This window comes from Cornus florida, unplaced genomic scaffold (genome assembly GCF_030987335.1).
Source record: "Cornus florida cultivar Cherokee Brave unplaced genomic scaffold, ASM3098733v1 CherokeeBrave_3.0.0_Hap2_Chr10, whole genome shotgun sequence".
Lineage (NCBI taxonomy): Eukaryota > Viridiplantae > Streptophyta > Magnoliopsida > Cornales > Cornaceae > Cornus > Cornus florida.
Genome location: NW_026775580.1, coordinates 90124752 through 90146156, shown reverse-complemented (window position 1 = coordinate 90146156; position 21405 = coordinate 90124752). Strand labels below are relative to the sequence as shown.

At 33.8% G+C, this 21405-nt stretch overlaps 3 protein-coding genes across 3 annotated transcripts; all 3 read left to right on the top strand.

Annotated features, from left to right (window-relative positions):
* The first annotated feature begins 3540 nt into the window (after positions 1-3540).
* LOC132278110 (protein NRT1/ PTR FAMILY 1.1-like) lies at positions 3541-7612 on the top strand. The gene is made up of 4 exons (XM_059779930.1): positions 3541-3628; positions 3844-4061; positions 4556-5106; positions 6537-7612. Exons 1-4 carry the CDS (start codon positions 3541-3543, stop codon positions 7444-7446), a joined length of 1767 nt encoding a protein of 588 aa, XP_059635913.1. The 3' UTR covers positions 7447-7612.
* Positions 7613-10032: 2420 nt separating this feature from the next.
* On the top strand, positions 10033-11233 carry LOC132280066 (peroxiredoxin-2-like). The gene is made up of 3 exons (XM_059782180.1): positions 10033-10340; positions 10557-10636; positions 10813-11233. The coding sequence occupies exons 1-3, from the start codon at positions 10186-10188 to the stop codon at positions 11064-11066; spliced, it is 489 nt and encodes a 162-aa protein (XP_059638163.1). The 5' UTR covers positions 10033-10185; the 3' UTR covers positions 11067-11233.
* Positions 11234-14626: 3393 nt separating this feature from the next.
* On the top strand, positions 14627-18283 carry LOC132280065 (rac-like GTP-binding protein ARAC7). The gene is made up of 8 exons (XM_059782179.1): positions 14627-15025; positions 15269-15356; positions 15587-15696; positions 16079-16142; positions 16271-16335; positions 16467-16532; positions 16707-16816; positions 17855-18283. The coding sequence occupies exons 1-8, from the start codon at positions 14927-14929 to the stop codon at positions 17886-17888; spliced, it is 636 nt and encodes a 211-aa protein (XP_059638162.1). The 5' UTR covers positions 14627-14926; the 3' UTR covers positions 17889-18283.
* Positions 18284-21405: the final 3122 nt, after the last annotated feature.

The window sequence follows — 21405 nt, the reverse complement described above, 5'->3', positions numbered from 1 at the left end:
TTCTCTGAGTTTGCCTCCTGAAAGAGCAACCTCGACTGACTTGTTTTACGATTCCCCTCTTTCCTTGGGGAGTAGGAACCCTGAAAATATCAAATTGGGACAGAGCCCTACGAGGTCACGAAGGCAGAACCTTGAGGAGGGCTTTCTCCCTTCTGGAACTCGGGAATCTGAGGGCATGTGGACAAGTGGTTGAGATCCAAGGTGTCGCCTTAGTCCGAGGCCAACAAAAGGGGAAAAGGATACTCGGTTCTCAAGCTCGGGCAAGGCGAGATAAAGAGTGCATTGATTGCGAATGATGTCTAATAAGACCTGCATTAATTAAGGAGCACCATTATCTCCTTTGACCGGGAGGTAAAGCGCCGCGGCTTATCCATCAAGGTCCCATCCGTCAGGAGGAGTGACCCATAAACCTTTGAGTAAGAGTGAGCTCACCCGAAAGACCAAAAGATATTGACCGAGGAGGCAAACACTATAAATAAGGGTGTTAATTAGCCTTTAAAACAATAACAACCACCACATTAACTACTGCTTACTGTTAAGCTCGAGTTTACGAGATACCGAGGTCAGCCTTCCCTCTCTTAATCTTTGTACTCAGAGAATCCCTTGTGTTACTTGAATCTCCACTCGGATACTGATCTCAGATTCCTTGGTTTACGTGGAACAGTCTCCTCGTCCTATTAAGAACTACCTTCAACACCAAACACTTGAAATATTTCGATTCTATGTCCAAATATATTCAAAGCTAAATCACGAATTTGAAGAAAACAAAGAAGCAAGACTAGCACTGGAAAAAGAACAACTCACCCCGTCACCATCAATAGCTCCACCTACCTAGTTAGCTTGGCTCCTGCTGATCTAATCACATAATAGAATGACTCCTTGCTTACCGTAGTACCCCTGGTGAACCCCCTTTCTACCTAATCCTTTCCCAATCTGCCTCCACTCTTACTCTAAATCACAGTTTGCTCCTGTCTGTTGTTCCTTTTGCCGATGCCTTTTCACTTCACAATTAATTGAAAATTGATCTGTCATGGAATTGATCATTTTTCTATTTCCATTGTAGCAATGATCTAAATGAATCCAATATGCCTCCCTTCCTTTCACTGTTGTACAGTAGGGTGTTTCAAAGCACTTTTGTGCCACAGATAACGAGGACAACATAGAGCCAGAGATGCCCCAAGGTCATATGGTAGAATCCATATGTGAGTATTGTATCTTCTGCCTGCCAATGGTGTCGGTTGTGTTGCAGAGAGAGGTAAAGAGACTTGAAATAGAGGGGCAAAAATGAAACTTGCCAATACCCAATATCTTTTTATTTTTTTTATTAAAAACAAATATTTTAATCTTAAAGTCAAAAATGTAAATTTCTATTGATACCTCGTGGTCAAACGGTACCTTTGTGTTATATTGCTATAACTTCTATCCAAATGCAAGAGATGGAACCTCAAGGGTGGTTTGTGTAATTTGCCCAAAGCTAAATGACACCAAGATACCTGTATAATCAATTAATGAAAAATATGTTACCAGACATGTATGTCTTTATGATATATATATATATATATATATACTGAAAATTAACTATTAGTTTATATCACTTTCTATAAATAAAATAGTGCCTCGTATATGATTAATAAAGCATTTATATATAGTTAAGAGGATCTATTCACAGACAGGTTGATCACAAGAAAATTTGACTACAGACAGAATCAGTTTCCATCATTCTGAAGAATTCGAGACAAGGACATCCTTTAGCATCGTCACGGAGAATCAATTTCCTTGTCTTCTAATTGTGAATGATGTTTGATTGTCACAAGAATTTGCCTCCTGCCATGTTCCCGATGTCCTTAACAGAAAGAACAATTGAGTAACGACTATCAAATTAGTCGGAAAACTCAAATCAAATTTATAATATAAAAGACAGATGCATGGATGATCAAGCAAATTGAGTAATAGGAATATGACTCCTAATTCAATACTCCTTAAATGGCAGCATCAAGTTTTTTTGATACTGTTCAAATCAAAACTGTTATAGCTAACTATATCATTACATGGTTGTACTTATTTCATAATGTTGATATCAGAATCATGGAACAACCCAAAATGGTTTTTCGCTTGTCTTCAAGCTTGCTTCCTCCATTTGGCAAACACACACTGAAACTACAAACAGCTTAGTTTCATCGCAATCAAACACACAGAATATAGAGAGATACCATTTTTCTAGACATCAATTCCTTGTGCAGTAAAAGACCATATCGCCGGCTTTTTTTGAAAAAAATAAAATAAAATAAAAATTAAGAACAGAAACACTTACCATTCGCAAAGGCAATAAATTACATATTATGATACCATTGATGAATTATTCATCAATTATTCACAAATAAATCTAGAAATGTATTCATGTATATGTTCCTATGGGAGTCTCTCCTTGTACAGGCTGCAGAAAGTGTTAGTAAAATATATGTTTCAAATGACATTTAAATATAACTAATATTATAGTAATATGCCATGAGATAATTAATAATATGCTAAAAAAATAATTAATTAAATATTCAACTAGGTTAATTAAATATTCAAACTCGATATTTAATTAAACAAGTAAATGAAAGCAATAAAATAATAATAATAAATAAATAACCTAAACCGAGGCTAGTATTGGATACTATATTCTTAAGACAATTTACGCCGCGCATGGTGCTGACGGACTCTGTGACAACACTATAAACTCGTGGATACGATAAACCTCCTCTATGTAATACTATCTCTGACTCAAAAATGTATCTATACTATATATATAAATACTGAATTGGGTACAATCTGAACGATTTGCAAATGGCAGCCCAAGGGCGTATTTATAGAAATAGAGTGCCTTTTTGGATTAGGTGCGTCTTTTCATTATTAGACAACTATTTATATGTATTTCTTTATCACTGGACACGTCAACTCCAGTAGGTTGCAATGGTTCACATGGTGTTTGTTTAGCAATAGACACATTCGCTCCAATAGGTTGCAATGATTCACATGGTGTCTACTGATTTATGATGAAATAATTTTCATTCAAAAATTCTAACAGAAAGTATCATAAAACCCAATAAGTATTAATCCAAGTATCATGCAATGTCTTATTACCTAATTTCCTCCATAATAATAAAGTTCGAACTTTAACCAATAAAATTTGGCATCAGAGCATCAAAAAAATATTTCCCAAATTGTGTTTAGGCATAAAGCTCCATTGTTGAAAAAGTAAAGCATTTGCTGAGATGATAAAGTATGTGATAACATGATCTGGTTCATGGCATGAAGCCATGCACATGATCCTTTTGGATGTTAAAAAATAAAAAAGAACACAATACAAAAGTATAGTCGTTGCAACGCATAATCCAAACTGCAGGTAGAGGACAAAAAAAATAGTATATACTCCTCGTTTTCTCCTTTAATCGTTTGAACAAACCTCCCCCTTCCCTCTATCCCTTCTCTATCACTACATTTCTTAGGTCTCTTCAAAAAAATTGTTTGAAGCCATATTTCATCACAAAAGAAAGGATGGAGATATCTTCGGATCCAAAGAAGTCCACTGATGAACAGTTTTCTGGCAAAAAGGGAGGCCTTAGAACCATGCCTTTTGTGATAGGTAATGTCTGATTGTATTACATGCAAAGTTCTAATTTTAGAATTTCAAGTTCTGATTAGTATTTTGAAATTATGAGGATTATGTTCTGTTGTTGATAATTTAAAAAAATAATAATTAAATTGATTTCAAAATACGAGAGCTTCTTGATCAAATTAGTTGTATATTGTTGTGTGGAACTAGCTAAATAAGAAAGTTTTATTATTTCATTTGTGTAGCAAACGAGGCATTTGAAAGGGTTGCAAGTGTGGGACTTCATGTAAATATGATATTGTATCTAAGAGATGAGTATCACTTGAATAATGCCACTGGAGCTAGCATTTTGTTCTTGTGGGGAGCCATAACAAATTTCTTGCCAACCTTTGGGGCTTTTCTTTCTGATTCTTACTTGGGTCGGTTCCGCGTGATTGCACTGGGATCAGTTGTTTCCCTACTTGTAAGAACACTAACTTCCTTTAAATTTTCATTATAAATTTGGCCTTTTTTTACTATTTAACTAGAAAAAGTTTTATACATGTATGTGTATCTTTAGACAAAAGGTGTCAAATTAGGGGAAGAAATCTTGTGCTCTGAAGCAACTTTCAGATAGTACTTGAAATTCTGAATTTTGATATTGAACTTCAGTAGGTCTGTAAAAGTTCCACTTTACCTTTAGGTATAACTTGAGCAATTCTATGGATTAAAAAAAGAAAAGGAAAGGATTTTCTTTACTACAAGCAAGTGTATAAGCAGAAAATCTAATCTCTAACCTTCCATTAAAAATCTTCTAACAATTTTTAAATAGAAGCTTTTTAAAAAAACAGTGTGAGGTATGATTTAAGAGCGTTAGATGTACACAGTCTTACCTCCATATGCAAAGAGATTGTTTCCGTTTTGTCGAGACTTTTTTGAAAAACCATGAGACTAAATTGTATTACATTCTTCAAATAGGGAATGTTTATGCTGTGGTTAACAGCCTTATTGCAACAAGCAAGGCCTCCCCATTGCGACACATATTCAGAGAAATGTGAGCACCCAAAACCAGCACAGCTTGCGCTTCTCTTTACATCATTTGCCCTCATGTCCATTGGAGCTGGTGGCATTAGGCCATGTTCTTTAGCATTTGGTGCAGATCAGTTTTACAAGCCAGACAAGCCAGGAAATCAGAGGGTCGTGCAGAGCTTCTTCAACTGGTACTACGCTTCGGTGGGGATTTCTGTCATGATTTCAGTGACAGTTCTAATCTATGTTCAGACTGTGGCTGGTTGGGTTGTGGGTCTTGGAATCCCTGTAGGCCTCATGTTGATGTCTGCTGTTCTGTTCTTTTTGGGTTCACCTCTTTATGTTAAGGTAAAGGCAAACAAGAGCTTGTTTACTGGCTTTGCTCAAGTTGCAGTGGTGGCTGTGAAGAACAGACACCTTGCTTTCCCACCAAAAAGTTCTGACGGATGGTATCATCACAAGAAAACATCAAAACTTATTGCACCAACAGACAAACTAAGGTATACATATATATATATACAAACTAAGGTATATATATATATATATATATATATATATATATATATATATCATCCTTAACATTAACAATACATCGTGAATTTGCTACCCAGTTTCTCAATCCAATGGCAGAGGAAGTCCCGGATCCCCTCCTATATAGGGGAGCCTGTGCACTTATTGCAATGCAATACACATAATGCAACAGCTATATCACGAAATGCAACACTTTAATACATGGATGTAATGTAGTTGTTGCATAAGTGATGTAAAGTTGTTATGTTAGCGATGTGAAATTGTTGGGTTAATGATGTAAAGTTATAGCAGGGCCGGCTCGAGCCTTAGGGGAGTTAGGCGATTGCCTAAGGCCCCAGCCAATAAGAAGGTCTCATAATTTTTTTTATTTCTGTATATATTATAACTTTCCTAAAACAATTATAGTATTTTCTTTAATTATTAAACTTCAACGTATAGAGAAATTTGACAGTTAACCTAAAACATTTCTATTCTTTATTTTTTTTTGCGGGCCCCCAAATTTTTTTTTTCTTTATGCATTATAACTTACCTAAATATTTTATTTTCTTATATCATTAAATCTCAACAAATACAAAATTTAATAGTGTGCGCAAAATATTTCTATCCTTGTATTATCTTCTTTTGGTTTTTTTTTTTCTCTCTCTTATCCTCATTACATCTGCATATATATACAAACATTAAAATTAAATATTAAATATATATTTAAGTGAAAATTGGTGAAACTTTCTATATTTTTCTAAGAATCCTATTAATTTTTATTTTCTCTTTTTTATTTTTATTTTTTATTCCTCACATATTTTTTCTCCTCTCTCATTATAATTTTTTTTTTTTTTTTCACAATTACAATTTACAATCTTACAATCTCACTCTAGAAAAAGATTTTGAATATACTTATATTCTATTAAAGAATTTATTAGAGGATTAGACCAAATTATTCGAAATCAATTTTTATTATTCTATAACTTAAATTAGTTTATAGCTTTATTAATTTTTGTTATCATAAAATTATATATTTTGTTTATATTTTTTATTTATATTGTTAAATATGATTATTAGAAAGCACATAGCCAATTAATTAACGATAAAACTAGAGTTTGAAAAAATTTTGATGATAAGTTTAAAAATCACTAAACAAATAATTAGCTGGCATAAATATATAAATAGATTTAATTAAAAGGACACTTTATTTTTTTCGCCTAAAGCCTCGTAATGTATTGAGCCGCCCGTGAGTTATAGGACAGATACAGAATGAAAACAGCACAGGGTAGGATCCTTGTTTCTTGATATGACATTATTCTAGCTTTATGGCATAAAACAGAAAATGTGCTCACTAACGGGAATTTTAGTTGTTACAAAATTAACCTGGTTTACCACATTTTCATTTGTTTGGCTCTTTCAGGTTTCTAAACAAAGCTTGCATCATTAGAAATCCAGACAAAGACTTGGCTTCTGATGGGTCAGCATTAGAACCATGGAAACTATGCACAATTCAGCAAGTCGAAGAACTCAAAGCACTGATCAAGGTGATACCCATCTGGTCCACTGGCATCATGGCCGCGGTGACCATCAGCCAGCACGCATTTCCCGTGCTCCAAGCAACCACCATGGACAGACGCTTCATCTCAAACTTCAAAATCCCCGCAGCCTCCTTTACAGCGTTTGCAATCCTCACATTGACAGTGTGGGTGGCCATCTACGATCGAGTCATCGTTCCATTGATATCGAAGTACACGAATAGGCCTAGTGGGCTCAGCCTCAAGCAACGAATGGGGATCGGACTATTCCTGTCGATTGTGGCCACAGCAGTGTCAGCATTGGTGGAGAGAACCAGAAGAGGTAGAGCCATCGAAGAAGGATTGGCAGAGCACCCCGAGAAACTGGTGAATATGTCGGCAATGTGGCTAGTGCCACAGCATTGCTTGACTGGCCTAGCTGAGGCTTTCAACATAATTGGGCAGATTCAGTTCTACTACTCTCAGTGCCCTAAGAGCATGGCTAGCATTGCGGTGGCTCTTTTTGCATTGGGGATGGCATTTGGGAACTTGGTAGCGAGTCTGATAGTGAGTGTTGTGGATGATGTTTCAAAGAGAGGTGGGAATGAGAGTTGGGTGTCCAATAACCTAAACAAGGGTCACTATGACTACTATTACTGGATTCTCAGCATTTTGTGTTTCGTCAATTTCTTCTATTTCCTTTTCTGCAGTTGGGCTTATGGATCTGAGGACCAAAACGTTTCCGATGTGGGAGATGGCAACAAGGATGAAGACTTTGACAAGTCTAAGGGATCTCCTGTACTATTCACTGCTTGATTCCCTTTCTTTTTTTCTTGTTTTTTTTCAATCAATTGTTGGATGAATTCTGCACTCAACATAAACTCAATGGGAACCATACAAAATTAATTTTGTACTCCACCCATATTAAATATTACTAGTATATGGTATTTAATTCAAATGAATGTACTCATATATTATAGGAGTCTTGAATTACATTGTTAATGTTTAGTTCATTGATAATTTTGTAGGCTAGGTAATATAAATGTGTCATTTACTAACAGGCATGTGACCTAGCGGTACCAGGCTCCTACTTCTCAAAGGGAGGTCAGAAATTCGAGCATCAGTGGAGACAGTGTGCGTGAGTCCGAACTAAGAAAAAAAAAAATGCGTCATTTATCCATTACTTCGATTATGCAACCATTGCGAATATAACTTGAGACTAGTATACCAATCGTAACACTTCAAGTCTCCAATCATATGATGATCACATGCATATATATAACTGCCGTCCAAAAATTTTAGTTAGGTAATTGTGTGTTAATAACAAAAGGAGCTAAAGTGGTCTAGCATTGAATAGGGTTGGATTTAAACAATTCTCTTAAACTTGACAAATTCAAACATGCAATAATATCTGAGAAAATACTTCACTTCTCAAATTTAATTAATAAATATAAAAGGGTAGTAACTTTCACAGACATGTCATGCAATGACAATGTTAAATGCTAATTGTTTTTGCAAGTGCAAGTTTCTATTATGGTATCCGGATCTAAATTGAAATAATGGTATTTAACATTAAAAGTAATGATTTAGAGTTTGAAAGTTGAAGAAATCCTAATATTTATGTGAGTAATGGCTAACATCATCATAATATCATTAATACCCATATGATGTACATTAATGTTAATCCTTACTTACATAAAATTAATCGAATGCGTCCAAATGCGACACCCCTGTCATTACTGTTAATTAAATTTGCACTACACTGCAGCAAAAAATAATAATAATAATAATATTGTATAGAAGGAATTCAGATTATCTTTACTAGTTTTGACCATGTATAAGTTTTCGGTTAAGTAGTGACACTACATACTGCCAATGAACAGTTATCAAAACTCTACATTTACCCTTTTCTTATTATTGAAAGGTAACTTTACATTTGCCTTGTTACCGAAATAACGAGTTTTCCGGAGACCTTTCTCAACAAATATTCTGATTGGGTTAAAATGTGTACATTTAAAGCGAGTGCGTTACTATCCGTTGGGTTCCTCCAAGGCCTATTTATTGTCCGTTGGGCCTTTCATTGTGAATTTGACGGCCGGGTTCTTTGGGCCTATTAATGAGCTTAATGCCGTTTCGGACCAACTGTCCCAATCCATTTCATCCAAATTACTTCCCTAACTCTCTCTATGTACAGGATACACTGAGGCCACTCTCCGGTGCAATTTCTGGGCAGAATTTTGGTGTGCTAAAAATCAATTTTCTTATTGTATTCATGTAAAAGAATATCAATATTAAAAGTATTGATATCTTGTATTAATTCAGCAAAATTTCAAAAAACTTAGATTATAATTTTTAAATGATCATATGCAGGGAAGGAACCAATGCATGCCGGGGGCATGTTACCCTTTATATATGCATTATTTTGTTGTTATTTTTATACCATATGTGGAGAAAATTTTTTAGTATGTACCCCTAAAATCTTCATTTACTAAAATTATATTTTATTTCTTCTTTTTTTTTCCCTTCTTTTACTCTTCAAATTCCTATAATTTCCTTTTTAAAAAAAAAAAAAAAAAGTTACATTCCTATTTCCCTTTCATCTATTAAATCCTAATTTTTTTTCTCTTGAATGTTCTATCTTCTTTTTTTTTACTTCTTAAAATTTTTCTTTTTGAACTTGTATATGATGTATGTAACCTTTTTTTTTTTCTCTTTCTTTTTTACATTCATTATTGTAATTTTATGAAGTCAATAATTTCAAAATAAAACTAAATTAATCATGTCATTTGAACTTCTTTGTTTTTTTTAGTCAAGTACATTACGCCTCTTGAAATTAAATCATGGCTCCTCCCCTAAGCATAATCATATGCATGTATATATTCTTATTCAGCTACATGTGAACAAAATTTCATCTACGGTTCTGAAACTGAAAATAAATATCAATTAAACTGTATGATGGATTTAATTATTATTGTACTGTTTAAATGTGTGTGTGTGTATATATTATTTCAATTATTACCAACTTAAATGAATCAACTATTTCCGAAATATAGAAAGAAAAAAAAGATGGAAAATGGATTATAATTATAATAGGAACGATAAAGACATCTCTAATTGGATATAATAATTTGACCAAGACGGAGAGAATACTCTAGAGCGTAGACCTCCAATAATAGCCGGAGGAAGTTGCCGTCCGACGACTAAATAAATACTGTAGACAGCTGACCACAACTCTATAACCATACAATAAGATGGGTCCAAGACCCAGTCAAAGCAAATAAGGGCAATTTGGTACTTTAACCTCCCTCCACAATTTTGACTAATTAAACCTAACGCGACGTTACCATTTATTCCTGATTTAAAAAATTGATGGCAAGTAACGGATCCGACTAATCAGTAGTTTACATTTTCATTTTTTAATTTTTTTTCCATAATTAAGAGTTTTACTTGCTAGACAGTTTGGACTCTAAAGACTCCTCCGAACTCTATATATACCCTCTCCTTCCTCATCATCATCATCATCATCACAACAGATTAATTAATTTATCACAAACAATGGCTCCGATCGCAGTTGGTGCTAAACTTCCCGATGGCACTCTCCACCACTTCGACGCCGAAGATCAGCTCCAAAGCGTGTCCGTACACTCCCTCGCCGCCGGCAAGAAGGTCATCCTCTTTGGTGTTCCCGGTGCCTTTACTCCCACTTGCAGGTATTCTCTCCCGATCTCCATCTTGATCGTCTTTGGTTTGGTTTTTGGTTCTTACAAGGCCATATAAATCTCTGTTTGATTGAAGGATTCAGAAAACTGTTTTATTTATTTACCCATAATATTTTATAGTGAATTATGTGAGAGTTGAAGCTTAATTAATAATTAGTATATGAAATTGAATTTGATTTGTTTGGTGTTGGTGTTGGTGTGGAGCAGCACAAAGCATGTACCGGGCTTCATTGAGAAAGCAGAAGAGCTAAAATCCAAGGGTGTGGCCGACATCTTGTTGGTTAGTGGTACGTTTCTCACACTGATCAATTTGAGTATCTGAAATTATTGTATCAGATTGATTTTTGAATGTACATGGCCTGATAGAAGAATCTAAAAATTAGAATGAGAATGAAAATTATTGTGACCCAATCCGCATACAACGCATATATTAACAATTGGGTTGTTTAACGATTGTTTACAGTGAATGACCCGTTTGTGATGAAGGCATGGTCAAAATCATTCCCAGAGACGAAGCATGTTAAGTTCCTAGCAGATGGGTCAGCAACATACACCCATTTACTAGGGCTAGAGCTGGACCTGTCGGACAAGGGGCTTGGCACTCGATCTAAAAGGTTCGCTCTCTTGGTGGATGACCTCACCGTCAAGGTTGCAAACATTGAAGATGGCGGAGATTTCACTATCTCCAGTGCTGATGATATCCTCAAGGCTCTCTAATTTCGTCGCCGCTTTCGTGTGCTATATCTCCACTCCATCCATCTCATTATGCATTTAAAAAAGCCTTTTCGGCTGTGCTGTCTTTGAACATCATTTTATTTAAAATTTATGTAACCTTATGCTTCTAATAAATCTACTATTTTGTTTCTTGTCTTGAATGGGAAAAAGAGTTATATATCATTTTTACTCCATATATATATATATATATACATGAATTGATGTTGATGAGGAGGATCTACTATATCTGTAAATGAGTAATTTATCTGCAGTTCTTCCTTACATCGATGAAGTGATTGATCACTTAGATTACCATTTTCCAAATTAATACCAAGTTATAAATGACAATGCTAAGTAGCATCAATAATAAGAATTAAACCTTAAACTTGAATAAGTACTCAGCCCAGCACTTCAACCCCATCCATCCCACGTATGCACAAATTTTTTAACATTGTCACGATGCAAAGACTTTCAGATTGCATTTTGGAAGTTCCGGAGATTAAATCCTCCCAAGTTATTTATTTATTTATTTTGTTTAAATCTCTGTGCCTGTGAGACAACAGGGGGCCAAGGAAAGGCTGTCTTGTTCTTGTTCAATTAAATTCTCTTTTTTGGACTTTTGTTATCAAGAATCACATGTGAGAGATTCCTTAGTTTGTCTGGGAGCGCTCAACACAATTTATTCTTTTATCATTTTATCATAATTATAATGTTGTCACCAGTATCCAACAAAGTCTTAGATTCTCACATTTCACAATATAAGTTAGTTCCCTCCAATCTGTTTCATTTCCTTTGAAAATATTGTCATTCATATTATTAAAAAAAGGTCTTGCCTCTAAATTAGATGCCAAGTGAGTTTGTATGGATAAATGCACCCACATTAGTCATCAATAAAGCTTCTGTTCCACCATCTTTAAATTATTATCATAACAAAATCTATCAATTAAAGGATGATAGTATTTTTAATGTTTCTTTTATCATGACTTCCACCTTCTCAAAAATTTCATTATTATTTATATAATCTCTTATTTTCTTTTTCTTTTTTCTTTTTTTCCACAAAGGATGATGTATAGTCATAGAATGTTGTCACATCAAATGATTGCTAAAAAATATGGTTAAATGATTTTTTATATATAAAATAGCATTAAAAAAAATATCTCTAAGGTTTGTGCTAATTACACATTAGTAAATCATTCAACATTTATTATTTTATTCTCCTTTGAAATTTAGAATTTGCGGTGACAAAATTTTATAAATACCAATTTTGTTCTTCCCTTGTATGAAAATCTTGCCCTTTTGAATGAAAATCAATGAGTCACCTTTGGGTAATTTTCCTCAAAATAAATTATAGAGAAAGGAAGGCAAAAAGAAGTACTAACATAATATTTGTCACCATGTGTGGGTGTGATCAATGATCATGCTCAATTGCACTAAATTAATATCTAATACTGATTTTATGGTTGGTTGGTCCATGCAATGCTTAAGTAGTCTACGTTAATCATGAATTATCACTCACTTTATGTGGACATTTGTGCTAATTAATGTTTGGTGATCATCATACTTAACAATAAAAATTGTTGTTTTTATCTGTTTACCATTTTGTTTAGGTTCTATACCTGCAAAAGAATGGTGGACAGTCGGACATGGAATAAGTCAAAACAATTCATGCCACTATTTTTTTAATCTGTAAACAATGAATATGAAATTCCCGGTCTTGATGGAAACATATACATATATATATATATTCTACCTTTGATTGTTTCTTCTATGACCTTTGAAATGGTCAATTATTATTCGGGTTTAAAAGACAAATCTGGGTTTTACTATTTAATTTTGTCCTACCTTCTGAACAAAATAAGAGCATAGTGTTCAATTTCTCCCTAACAACATTCATTATTATATTTATTATTATTATTTTTATTTTTGGCAGTTGCACATACTTTCACAATATTATTTTTATTTTATTTTATTTTTAGTTCAAATAAAATGCCAACGGTAAGATAGAAACTAGTTCAAAAAATTGAATGCAGTTAAAATCAGCTTCAAGAAGTATCCTCCATAAGCATAACATGGACAATCGCGCTGGACGTTTGTGTTTGGCTACAAGAACACGATATTTAATACAGTAATTGTCTTATTCACAATGAGAGCCGGCCATGGTTCTGTACTTCTTGTTTTATTAGTTCACATGTACAAAACTCTTTTAACATTCTCACCAAGGGATACAAATGGTATTATACTTCGTCTTGAAATGAGAGGATGAGAATTCGAGTAAAACATATTAATGGGTGTGTATTTGTTTATTTATTTAACAGTCTCATATAGATGATATATCTTTTTCAAATTTTTATAAAATTATATATTCCAAGATCCAACTTTGCCTTAATATCTTTTTATTTATAATCTTATATATCTTTTAATAAAAGAAGGTATATTTACCCTTCCATAATAGAGTGCGAAAAATATCTCTAATAATACTAAATATGTCCCTAATATTATATTTTTTAATCACTTGGCTTATGCTAAAATCTTATAGAGGAAACTACTTATTCTGTCCAACCATTTTGAAGGTTGGATTAAAAGTTCAAACTATTTTTGTGAGGATGAAATAAGTCTTTTGAAATTAAATTAGAAAAAATTTAGTTGAAACTAATGTAAATTGCAAGACGTTCTTCTGATTTTATAAATGCAATCAATACCTCAGTAACATTTTAAATGCAAGTAAGTTGTCATTGAGTTTCTATTTAAAAATAAATAAATAAAAGTTTTTTTTTTTTTTTTTTTTTTTTTGGAGAATAAAGCAAATTATATAAATGAGATAAAGATTACAAAGGCAGGCCATTTGGCCAGAAACAGCCCAAAAATAGAAACAAGGCCCAAAAACGGCTCATACAAGAACACCTAAACAAAAAGGGAAGCTAATAACCATAATTAACGACTAATTAGCCGTTAAATGTGGTTGTTAGCTCGCGTTCCGGATAATAGATAGTTCTTAATGACTTACATTTGTTGGTCTCCTCGAATTCTTCAATTTTAAAAAGTTAACTCGTAAGAATATATTACAAATAATTTTGAACATTAATTTTAATTAAATTGAATTATTAAATGCTAGATATTTCACAATCGTATAACAATTTATATTTCATAATCGTATAATAATTTCTTGTTACCAATTTCAATAAAAGATGTGTTGTTACTGTATAATTATTGTTATTATAAAATTATATATATATATAATTTTTTTTTTTTTTTGCTGTTGTTGTTTTTAACCGTATTTAGTTGGCTAGATGCAGTTGGACAGTTGTGACCCTCTTGCTGTTGGACAAAACTATGTTATTTTGCTTGACCAAAATGGACAAGTGATACGAGCAAGAGTTATAAACCCCAGGGGATGATGTTTAGCCAGAATATTGAATAATGTGACAGTATATATTCATATGGAATCACATAGATACGTACCAATTCTAATAGATTACCACTCCAGCGATGAAAGTGGGGTTTGGTGCCGTTTTAGAAGAGGGGCCCATCTCACCACGTTTCAAAAACAAATTCTGTTGGATCTGAATTTTTTTGAGAGGGATGAAAAAGTGCTGTGAGTGATCCGTGACCCTTTGTTGACTCTCTCTCTTCAATTTCTCTCTTGAGATTACAAACCCACAAAAGAGCCCTCTTTATCAGTATCATTTCTTTCTGGTTTCTCCAACATTTTCCACTACTGTTCTTCTTTCAAGTCTCTTCTCTACTTTAACTCAAAACTCTTATAAACTTTAACATATATATATATATATATATCACACACAGACAAACTACTTTGTTGTGACTTGTGGCTCACGAGATTACCGTGGAAGCTAAAGTTTGAGAAGATGAGTGCTTCAAGGTTCATCAAATGTGTTACGGTTGGAGATGGAGCTGTTGGGAAGACCTGTATGCTCATTTGTTACACCAGTAACAAGTTCCCCACTGTGAGTCCTGAGAAGAAAACCAACCCATCTCATAAAACCCCCATTCTATTTACTGGATTTTATTATTTTAAATGGATAATAAATTAATTTGAGGTTGTCATTTTGTCCAAATTTTCCTCTTTTAGATGCTGTGTTAGTGATTCTTGTTGTGTGCATTTTAGTTTTAGACTCTTCTTTGTAAAGCATTTTAGAAGCACTAAAAATGGAATTTCTCTCATACACAATCTGGGCTTTTTGTGGCAGGACTACATACCAACAGTTTTTGACAATTTCAGTGCTAATGTGGCTGTGGATGGGAGTATTGTTAACCTGGGACTTTGGGACACTGCTGGTACTATGTCCTTTTCACTATTTTGAGTTCTTTTGAGCCCCTATTTCTGGCTAAATGTGATGCTACTGGTTTCAAGATTTGGAGTTAGGGTAGTTGATGGAATCAAATCCTAAATAAAGCTGACATATTTACTTGCGTGTTGCTTTGATCACTTAGTCCCGGACTATGAAAAAATTTCACATTGTTGATGTTCCATGTCTGAGTAATTTCTTTTTTCCTTTGAATTAAAGGTCAGGAAGACTATAGCAGGTTGAGGCCACTGAGTTATAGGGGTGCAGACATATTTGTATTAGCTTTTTCTTTAATCAGTAGGGCGAGCTACGAAAATGTCCTCAAGAAGGTACTTCTTTTAGTGCCAATATCTTTTCTTTCTTCCATTCTCTTCTACTTTTCCACTTTTCTTTTTGCAATTTTTTAATAATGTTTAGTTAAAAAATGGACTCTTTTCTTTCTCCATGATCTTCACGTTTAATGATCTTTAAAGTTTGAAATAGGTGTCATTGTCATCTAATAGAGAGCTTTTGTTTCTTAATTTGGTTAGTACATGTTTCTGGGGAAAAAAAAATGATTTAAATTTGAAGGCTACATATTGTCTCTCTAATATTCAAGTTCCGTGATCTTTGAAGCTTGAAATATGTTTTATCATTATCACATAAATACCTTTTGTTTCTCGAGTAAATTGGTATGGTCTGCTAATTAAGGTTTGTCTTTTTGAAATGCAGTGGATGCCGGAACTTCGGAGGTTTGCACCCAATGTTCCAATTGTTCTTGTTGGAACAAAGTTAGGTATGCAATAGCATGATACTTGTGCAATTTGATTTTACATACTAGTGTATTGAAGTTAGTGGGTGTGTTGAGGTATGTTGTAGATACGAAGGAATAAATCCCCTTCTTCTTCTTCTTCTTCTTTTCAGATCTTCGTGAAGACAGAGGGTATCTCGCTGATCATATGGAATCTAATGTCATAACATCTGCTCAAGTATGTATTTGCAACTTTTCTTTTCTTTCTTTTTCTTTTTCTTTTTCTTTTTCTTTTTCTATATTGCTTTTATGCTTTAGTTTTTTTATAAAAAAAAAATCACCAGAAAATAACTGATTTTAATCATAAAGGGGGAGGAGCTGAGGAAACAAATAGGTGCAGCGGCTTATATAGAGTGCAGCTCTAAGACTCAGCAGGTGGAGTACTTTGGAAAATCTAAAACTTAGTGCATGCATCCACTTTCCAGTATTTCATCGTTAGGCCAATTTTCATGCCATTTCTTGTTGTATGTGGTCATTACTAAGGAAAACATTTTAATTGACGCTAATTTCTTCCAACTAAATTATATGCGTTTGCTGACTGGTTGGTAGAATGTCAAAGCTGTTTTTGATACTGCAATCAAGGTTGTGCTTCAACCTCCGAGGAGGAAGGAAATGATGGTGAGGAAGAAAAGACATAGACGCTCTGGCTGCTCAATTGTGTGAGTACTGCATTTTAATGGCCATTTTTTGTGCATAAAACAATTGCTGTGTTGAATTTAGAAAGAATTGGAGAGTCAAGAGCTATGCTTCACAAAAATTAACCTCTAATTGAGAGGTTTTGAGGAAATTGACCCATCATATTTAAGGTAACAATGATTTCTCACAAACTCTGCTCCGCAAGTCGGTGATTAAAGAACTAAAATAAAGAGCACCTGGAATAGTTGGATGGTAATTCTTTTTTCCCTGCCATTGACTCCTTGTATTAGAGCCAACTTAATTAGATAACCAGTCTTGAAGTAAATGAAGAGCATATTGATTCCAGGAAAAATAAGCATCGAGTATGAATTGAACTGTCAAGTTCGTTGTCTATCAAAACAAAGAAGAGTCAAATCACCTGTTGTGAGGAATGCACAAGAGCAGAAATTGCCTTGTCTTTACGTAACATACTAACATGTCAATTGTCTTGAAGTAACCCTAACGTGGTACTTTGAAAATTGATATCCCCTAATTCCCGTCTAGATCCTTCCTGGGCATCAATTTTATTTTTCCTTAGGGTCCACTGGGGTTGAACTTTGATGTAACTGGGGTCCACTGGTCCAGCAGTATATAGAGATATTCAAACTCTAAATGTGGAGCTGTGTCACACACCTGCTTCATTTGTTACTTGTAGTAGTCCTTGTGGTAAATGTCTATGATAGCATAGAAGAATCCAATTAGGGTCCTGGTCCCTTCAATATTACAGATGTAGTGTTAACTTTCAGTATTTGCACCTGAGATTGAGATATTGAATAACTTTGTGGAGTTGTGTTATGCAGTGTCTACTTCCATCAGATCAAATGATGGGGGCTTTTATTTTTAGTGTATTGATAAAGTTATAGATCATTTGCTTTTCATGAAAGCATTATGAGCCTAATATATCTATAGAATTCATTTGCTTTTCATGAATCTACCATGTAAAGATGCAAATAATACAAACCTATCACTTCCACATTCTACTATCTTCTGTTAAACATAGATGTATCTTTTTTTTATTTCAGGAGGGGCATGGTATGTGGAGGTTGTGTTGCTTAGGAAGTTCCTAACACCATAGTTGATCAGAATCGCCCACTTCTGATCATTTTTGCAAGTGCTTTTGGGGTTCAACAAGTGCTGGATTGTTGACAGTTTGAATTCACCTATCTATATGGCTATGCGTGTATTATAGCTGCAGCGACATGGTTTGATGATCTATGGAATTTTGTTCTACAGACTGACCAGAAGAAGAGCATAGAATCGCATTCATTTCGTTTTGTGATTTATGTTCTTCTTTGTGGTTTGTGAATGTAAGACTTGCTTACTATATATATGTTAACTATCATCAGATTCTCTTGTTCTTTTGTAAGCTTAGAGGAATTATTCTGATTCCTCTTGATTAAGCAATTCATGGGTGTAGGCATTTCGTGTATAAGAAACTCCAACTTTTTTAAGTCTCGCAATGCACTTGATCTGCGCACTTTGGGGTTCTTTGTTCAGAGTGAGAAGACATCTTTTAGAAAAGGCAATTTGCAACTTGTACTTCTCTCTTAGCTGACCAAAGGGAACCTACTTTGAAGCCTCTTGCAGTGGCAGGTTACAATGAAAGCAAAGAACTACTACTTTAAATTTACTTTAATTTGAGACTTAATCCAACCCAAACAATTTCTAAATTACAATCATAAATAAGTAATCAATATTTCCCACACAGCCTGTTGTTGGGTGGTCTAATTTTGGCCAACAAAGTACACAGTAAACAGAAGATCTGGTTTTAAAGATTTTTTATGGTTTGAATTGTCTTTAAACATATTAGTATTATTATTTTTTTTTTAAGTCCATTCCATACTTTTCTTTTTAATATTAAAATCAATCATTTATCCGTTATCATCTATAATTATCTATCACTCATCAAATCATCTTATATCTAAAGTGTGATTATCTCATTATCACTCTACTTCTCTGTTTTTTTTTTTCTTCACTAAATCATTCACTTCTATAATTTACGAATAACAAAAACTCAATTATACAATTTTACTTCAACTAAAATTCAATAAGTGTGATTCCCATCACCACTATATTTCTCTTCCCCCTTATCTCTACTAAACCATTTACTTTTATTTTTTACAAATAAACTAAACTCAATTATACAGTTTTACCTCAAAGAAAATTTAATTCTATAATTTAATTCAATTAAAATTTAACCTTATCACTTTGACTTTTGATCTAAATCCTAACAGGGGAGTGATTTACTTCTGCGGGGGTGGTGAATCATGCTGACATCACCCACATAAATTAAATTTTATAATTATCAAATTGTATCCTTAAATTATTATTTTTTTAACAAAATATGTGGGATTACTCTCTCCTCTCTTCAAAATTCTGACTTTTTGAAATTTAATACGAATATTTGTAAAATTGAATAAAAAATGAAAGAGTGCCCATAGTTTCATTTATACCAATGTCACGTATATCACACTAACAAATATACACTATTCAATCCAATAAACCAAACATTATTCAACCAAATTGTTCCCATCCCTAAAATATTCACGGGGGTACTTGAAGTTGTTTTCATACAACAGAATAGATCGAAGAATTAGGGCTCAAAATTTTGTCCTGTTCTCGCGACTGAACAAGTGCCAAGTCAATTTAACCCCAAAAGGGCTTCGCTCAATTTCAAACATCTTCTTCCGTATGTAGCTTTAACAGGAGTGAGTCATAAGCATGCACTTTTTTTCTCTGTTTTTTTTTACGCTAACTTACCATCTAAATCTGGAGATTGTATTTATGTGTAGAACATTTAGTATGACTTGAATTCCAGAAATCTTGGCCCAAGTTTATGAATTTCCTGATCTTGTTAGAACATCAAAATCCAATATTTAACATCATTTTCATCATGCATGTGCACAGGGCACCATGCAGTTGTATGCACGATAGTCTGTCCACAAGTGTATTGCGTGTGCATGCGTCTATTGCATACATGTAAGAATGTAAGTACAATATCTAAACACATTTTTGTTAATATGTGAGCTTTTGTCATTTTAAACACAGACGCACAGACCCTTTTGTGTATGCGATGAATGTTGGGATTCTATTCTCGATCAAGTAGTTATATATTTTGCACTGTAAACTAAATTGAAATATATAATGTGAATGATATGCCCTCTCTTTTGCGATTTAGTTGTTTCTTTGAAAAACTTTCAAAACATGTTTTTAACTTCGAATGTTTTCATTCTTATCTTACTGCTATGCATTTGGTAAATCTTGACTCTATCCCACCTCCTCAGCCCAACAAAGTGGTTTACATGGAACTCCACAGGTACATGGATTCAGATTCGGATAAAGTTTACCACCACTGATACTGGTTTATCAATTCGGTTTCCTTTCCTTGAGCTCAATGAGCGAGCATGGAGGTTTTTAAAAGAAAAGTCTGATCTTGGTAAATGGAAATTGGCCCACGAAATCTTGTGGGGTCTGCTTAACATACATTGTTTTGTAAAATAAAAAAAATTTCTTGAGATATCTTTCACACGTGATCGTATGGTGCTTTTAACGAAAATGTTAAATGACTATTTTACCTATATTTAAAACCGTGTCTTTCTCTATCATTGTCATTAGGGGTGATGTGGGATCAAAATATCTCAAAGACCATTAACAAATTGACAACCCACCCAACCTTATCACTCTGATTTTTTTTTTGTACAAACCCTAAACAATAAATATAGGAACACCCTCCCTTCTCTCTCTCCAAAATTTTTACTTTTGATCCAAACCTGAACTAATTTTTGAAATTTTCTACAAACCCATGAAATACTGAAATTGATATTGAGACTCCGTATTTTCATTATGGCGAGAGACATTTTCATCATCGCAAGCCTTTCATGGCTTATAGCTCTATTTTTCCTGGTAGATATTTGCGAGACTGGTATGTCCATCAAATGAATATGCACCATTTTTGCATATTAAGAGTAGTTTTAATATATAAGTTAGACCAATTTTATGAAATGATGCATTTTATTTGATGGGTGATAACAATTACATGGTTTGTTAGAGTCCATATTTTTTTCATTTTTTATGAAGGTTTTAAACCGGAGAAATTATTACATGCTAACAAACCATTATTCTCAGGTCAATCATTATTGGACACTTAGGCCCTGTTTGGTTAGTGTGTTGTAGTGTTCCCTACAGTGCTACAGTACCCATTTTCAGAACACATGTTTGGGCCCAACTTGTTGTGTTCTCGACAGTAGTGGAACACCAAGGAACAAATCTAATATTTGGCCCAAAAACTGGAATAATAATTTGGTATTCTATGTTGTTCCGAGCCCATTTATTTTTACTGTAGCAAGATAATAATAAATTTTTCAGCCTCCCAATCACCTCCATCTCCATTCTCGTTCTTAACTCTGAACTTGCCCTAATCGCCTCCATCTCTATTCTCGTTCTCAACTCTGAACTTGCCCTAATTTCAGATATATAAAAAACTCCCTAATCGCCTCCCAGTGGCGATTTCACGGCAAATCATTTCAGCCTCCTAATCGCCTCCATCTCTATTCTCGTTCTCAACTCTGAACTT

Excerpts from the sequence above, each read along its gene's own strand:
- LOC132280065 (XM_059782179.1), top strand. The coding sequence starts at position 14,927 with ATGAGTGCTTCAAGGTTCATCAAATGTGTTACGGTTGGAGATGGAGCT. Across the intron at positions 15,357-15,586 it reads GGGACTTTGGGACACTGCTG|GTCAGGAAGACTATAGCAGG; the intron begins GTACTATGTCCT and ends TTTGAATTAAAG. Across the intron at positions 16,143-16,270 it reads TCTTGTTGGAACAAAGTTAG|ATCTTCGTGAAGACAGAGGG; the intron begins GTATGCAATAGC and ends TCTTCTTTTCAG.
- LOC132280066 (XM_059782180.1), top strand. The coding sequence starts at position 10,186 with ATGGCTCCGATCGCAGTTGGTGCTAAACTTCCCGATGGCACTCTCCAC. Across the intron at positions 10,341-10,556 it reads GCCTTTACTCCCACTTGCAG|CACAAAGCATGTACCGGGCT; the intron begins GTATTCTCTCCC and ends GGTGTGGAGCAG. Across the intron at positions 10,637-10,812 it reads CGACATCTTGTTGGTTAGTG|TGAATGACCCGTTTGTGATG; the intron begins GTACGTTTCTCA and ends GATTGTTTACAG.
- LOC132278110 (XM_059779930.1), top strand. The coding sequence starts at position 3,541 with ATGGAGATATCTTCGGATCCAAAGAAGTCCACTGATGAACAGTTTTCT. Across the intron at positions 3,629-3,843 it reads AACCATGCCTTTTGTGATAG|CAAACGAGGCATTTGAAAGG; the intron begins GTAATGTCTGAT and ends TCATTTGTGTAG. Across the intron at positions 5,107-6,536 it reads GCACCAACAGACAAACTAAG|GTTTCTAAACAAAGCTTGCA; the intron begins GTATACATATAT and ends TGGCTCTTTCAG.